General features: G+C 39.4%; 1 protein-coding gene across 1 annotated transcript in view; it reads right to left on the bottom strand.

The window, feature by feature from the left end:
- LOC307271152 (norrin-like) overlaps positions 1–1,533 on the bottom strand; it is a gene marked incomplete at its 3' end in the record, with an annotated part of 7,067 nt that extends 5,534 nt beyond the window's left edge. The window contains exon 1 of the mRNA XM_080055025.1: positions 948–1,533. Coding sequence (XP_079911151.1) covers positions 948–1,157 — 210 coding nt within the window. The 5' untranslated portion in view covers positions 1,158–1,533. The remainder of the gene's footprint in view (positions 1–947) is intronic.
- Between the last annotated feature and the right edge of the window lie 3,467 nt (positions 1,534–5,000).

A 5,000-nucleotide genomic window follows, 5' to 3' on the forward strand; every position in this document is an offset into this window, starting at 1 on the left:
TGTGAATACTCTATTCTGATTGGCTGGAGTACATTCCATGGGTGTGGATTAACCTCTTATATTAACCCTCATAACACAGACTGATAGATACACTGTTTGTTATGTCTTAAATTAGCTCAATTTTTTTGGGCATTTTTTTTTTATGCTTTTATTGATATTGTAGAGACAGAGTTGAAATGGGGCAGAGAGGGGAGTGACATGCAGAGAACGACCGCGGGCTGGAATCGAACCCGGGTCCGCTGCTGGCCGAGGCCCATGGGGGGGGGGACGCCCTACCAACTGAGCTAAGGGCGCCCCCCTCGATTTTATCATTACAAATCTACACTACTTTGTTTATCAATTATAATAATAATGATAATATAATTTGTTCCTAACGAGTTTCGTATCATTGTTTTATATTTGTCTTTTTATAAGTGTATAAATACCAAAGTACTGGGATCATATGGACCCCAAGTGAAAACAAATTGCCAGGACGCCCACTATATATAAAATGTGTAAGGCCGTCCTGTGCTACTGTAGAAACATGGCGGCCTCAGTGCCCTGTGAGTGAGTGAGTGAGTGAGTGAGTGAGTGAGTGAGTGAGTGAGTGAGTGAGTGAGTGAGTGAGTGAGTGAGTGAGTGAGTGAGTGAGTGTGTGTTAGTAAGTGTGTGTATGTGTGTGTGTGTGTGTGTGTGTGTGTGTGTGTGTGTGTGTGTGTGTGTGTGTGTGTGTGTGTGTGTGTGTGTGTGTGTGTGTGTGTGTGTGTGTGTTTGTGAGTGTGTGTGTGTGTTTTGTCCTTGGGTTTCTTGAAAGCAATATAGACCAAGATATTATTGTGTGTGTGTGTTTGTGTGTGTGTGTGTGTCATGTGTCTTTCTATGTGTGTGTGTGTGTGTCTGTCTGTCTGTCTGTCTGTCTGTCTGTCTGTGTGTGTGCGTGTCTCTCTACGTCCGTCCCCTTTACTTACCTTGGAGTTGCATTTATATATGGGGTGGGTGATGGTCTCCACAAAGTGATGCCTCATGCAGCGCTCCGGGTCTGTGTTGCTGAGGTGTGTATGTCCCTTCTCTGTTGCCTTACTCCCTCCTGCAGTCTGCACTACGCCCAACAGGGGGCAGCACATGAGGATAAACAGCAGTCCGGAGGGGGGGCCCAACACACACATACAGGGCTTCATGTTAACCCCCTTCAACTGATCTTTCGAGTATAAATAAAGGTTAAATGAAAAAAAATCGAGTAAATGTTGGGGTCAATTTGTGGGCTTTCAATTCAGTAGGTAACGCCACTGACGTTTTCACCACAAATAAACTGAGCTGGTTTTATATGCGTAGTGAGATCTCCTCTTCTTCAATACGGTCTTTGTATCCGCTTGTTTTGGTCCTTATTTGGGCTTTTTAAAACGTGAAACTTTCCGTTGATTTCGATAGGTATATCCACACTGCGGACTCTTGATGTCTAAGTGGGATGGAAGAGGTGTGTTTAGACTGTTCGTAAGGGGTTAGGAGAAGTGTTGAGTTGGTCAATGTCTTAATTAAATACCCAGATGTCTTGGAGTTGTGGAAACATTGACGATCAACGGTTGTCTTTGATGGACAGACAGATAGATAGATAGATAGATAGATAGATAGATAGATAGATAGATAGATAGATAGATAGATAGATAGATAGATAGATAGATAGATAGATAGATAGATAGATAGATAGATAGATAGATAGATAGATAGATAGATAGATAGATAGATAGATGATAGATAGATAGATAGATAGATAGATAGATAGATAGATAGATAGATAGATAGATAGATGGATAGCTCAGAAGGTAACACACTGGCTTTTTTGGGTACAGGACAAACCAGGGTTCGATTTCTTGGTCAGGGTGTTAGCAAGTCCAGTTGAAAGTCCTTAGGCAAGACCCTTTAAAGGTGATTCAGTGATTCTGGAGAACGCTTGTTGTCAAAATCAGTTAATATCTCCTCATGATACGCTGTAATGTCGAATGCAATGAAATCTCCAATAGCGTTGTTGTGTCCTTCCGTCTTGAATTCTCACACTTTCCTCCCTTTTCCTAAGTTGTATTTATTATATAAGTCCAGTTAAAGGTCCTTAGGCGAGACCCTTTAAAGGTGCAGTCAGTGATTCTGGAGAACGCTTGTTGTCAAAATCACTTTTTGTACAAAAACAGTGAATCACTTTGGATAAAAAAATGTCTGCTAAATTACAATGTCAAATTTAATGAAATGTTCCAATGGCGTTATGTCCGTCTTGGTATTCTCACTTCTTTCTCACCCTTTGCTTGTTGGGTGTTGTATTATTTATTATATAAGTCCAAAAGGTGTGAAGTCAATGATTCTTGAGGAACGCCTGATGTCCAAATCAGTGAATATCTCCTCACGAAACTGCCTGCTATACCTCACAGTTGAAAATGAAAATGTCTGCTAGATTACATGTAAATATTGAACGTGATTTTCCAATAGCGTTGTAGTGTCCGTCCGTCTGCTATATCCTCACACTTTCCTCTCTTTTCAAGTTGTATTTATCATAGAAGTCCACTTAAGAGTCCTTAAGCAAAATCCTTAAAGGTGCAGTCAGTGATTCTGGAGAACGCTTGTTGTCGAAATCACTTTTTGTACAGAAACAGTGAATCACTTTGGATAAAAAAATGTCTGCTAAATTCTATGGCAAATTGAATGAAATGTTCCAATGGCGTTATGTCCGTCTTGGTATTCTCACTTCTTTCTCACCCTTTGCTTGTTGGGTGTTGTGTTATTTATTATATAAGTCCAAAAGGTGTGAAGTCAATGATTCTTGAGGAACGCTTGATGTCCAAATCAGTGAATATCTCCTCACGAAACTGCCTGCTATACCTCACAGTTGAAAATGAAAATGTCTGCTAGATTACATATAATATTGAACGTGATTTTCCAATAGCGTTGTAGTGTCCGTCCGTCTGCTATATCCTCACACTTCCTCTCTTTGTCTAAGTTGTATTTATCATAGAAGTCCACTTAAGAGTCCTTAAGCAAAATCCTTAAAGGTGCAGTCAGTGATTCTGGAGAACGCTTGTTGTCAAAATCACTTTTTGTACAAAAACCGTGAATCACTTTGGATAGAAATGTCTGCTAAATTCTATGTAATATTTTAATGTAATTTTCCAATGGCGTTTTGTCCGTCTGTCCGTCCTGGTATATTCTCACACTTCTTCCCAGTGTCTCAGTTGTATTTCAGGGCCTGAGAAACGCAGATGTGTGTGTGTGAACGTGGAGGTTGTGCAGGGGGAAAGGCAGTGGGAGGTTTGCTGTGTCTGGACACTCCATCCCCCTCCTGTCTGGATCTACCGTAATCTGGAAGAGAGAAGAAGAGAGAGAGAGAGAGAGAGAGAGAGAGAGAGGAATGCATGAACTGATAAAAAAGGCTTTGTGAACTGTGAGGTAATGTGTGTGTGTGTGTGTGTGTGTGTGTGTGTGTGTGTGTGTGTGTGTGTGTGTGTGTGTGTGTGTATGTGTGTGTGTGTGTGTGTGTGTGTGTGTGTGTGTGTGTGTGTGTGTGTGTGTGTGGGCTGTGTGTGTGTGTGTGTGTGTAGGCAGTGTGTTTTGTCTATTAGTTATTAGTATATCCATGGGAACTGGCCTACTATAAGTGCTGCAGAAAGGATCACACACTCCCCTGTCAGTGTGTGTGTGTGTGTGTGTGTGTGTGTGTGTGTGTGTGTGTGTGTGTGTGTGTGTGTGTGTGTGTGTGTGTGTGTGCGCGTGTGTGTACGCACTGTAAAACGTTTTTAAAAAATATGAAAAGTCAAATTTGTTGTTTTTTGTTTTGAGGCGATCTAAAACTTTTTCTGTTGAAGGAAAACTTTCTACATTTGGCGCAACTATTATTATTTTTTGTTGAGATAACTTTCATAAGTCTTGTAACTTCAAGTCTTAAAGGTGCAGTGTGTAAGATGACATCATCAAGAAAGTTCTACAAAGTTCTAGAATGCAACGCTCCCTGGGTAACCCCAACCCTTTAGAACAATAACAGAAGCTACAGTGGCCTTCAAGGACAAGAACAGTTCTAAAGTTTTAACAATGCACCTGATGACATTCCAACTATGACACTTTCAAGATGGCGGCACTAGGCCTAGGTCCAAAATATGGAGAAATATGGACATATATGAGACCCTTTCTAAGGGAAAAAATAATAATAAAAAAAAAAATTCAGCTATCATGCACTAAATTAAATGTACTTATGGATATTATAATTACTTTCTACAAAATCTGCTAGGAAATAAAACCCAAAATTCTACACACTGCAGGTTTAACTGCTCAATGTAATATTAATATTTGTAATTCTGCGCTCAGGAGGATAATTCAGATTATTGGCAGAGGTGATTTTACACCAATGAGGACATATTTATGAATGAGGATATTGATTTTAGCTAATAAATGACTAAAAATGTTACACAGTGTCCCTTTAAGTTTAGCAAACTAAGAATTCCAGAAAAGTAAAGGTTATGCGTTAACTTATTATTTTTTGTCCAGACAGTTTTAACTCTCTCTCTATCTATCTATCTATCTATCTATCTATCTATCTATCTATCTATCTATCTATCTATCTATCTATCTATCTATCTATCTATCTATCTATCTATCTATCTATCTATCTATCTATCTATCTATCTATCTATCTATCTATCTATCTATCTATCTATCTATCTATCTATCTATCTATCTATCTATCTGTCTGTCTGTCTGTCTGTCTGTCTGTCTGTCTGTCTGTCTGTCTGTCTGTCTGTCTGTCTGTCTGTCTGTCTGTCTGTCTGTCTGTCTGTCTGTGTGACAGAGAATTAGTTAATGGCACACGACTGTTATTGTTTGAAATTCTTCGTTTGTAGAACTCAATAGTTGAAGTTACATGAACATATGAACGATATAAGTGATCTCAACATAAAGATAATGAGTTGGCTCAGACGTAGGAGTTTCCCTTCAAACTGAAGAGTTTTAGTTTTAGTTTTAGCCTCATTTTTACAGTGTGTGCAGCT

This window comes from Ammodytes marinus, assembly GCF_949987685.1.
Source record: "Ammodytes marinus genome assembly, contig: scaffold_89, whole genome shotgun sequence".
In the NCBI taxonomy this organism is placed as follows: Eukaryota; Metazoa; Chordata; class Actinopteri; order Uranoscopiformes; family Ammodytidae; genus Ammodytes; species Ammodytes marinus.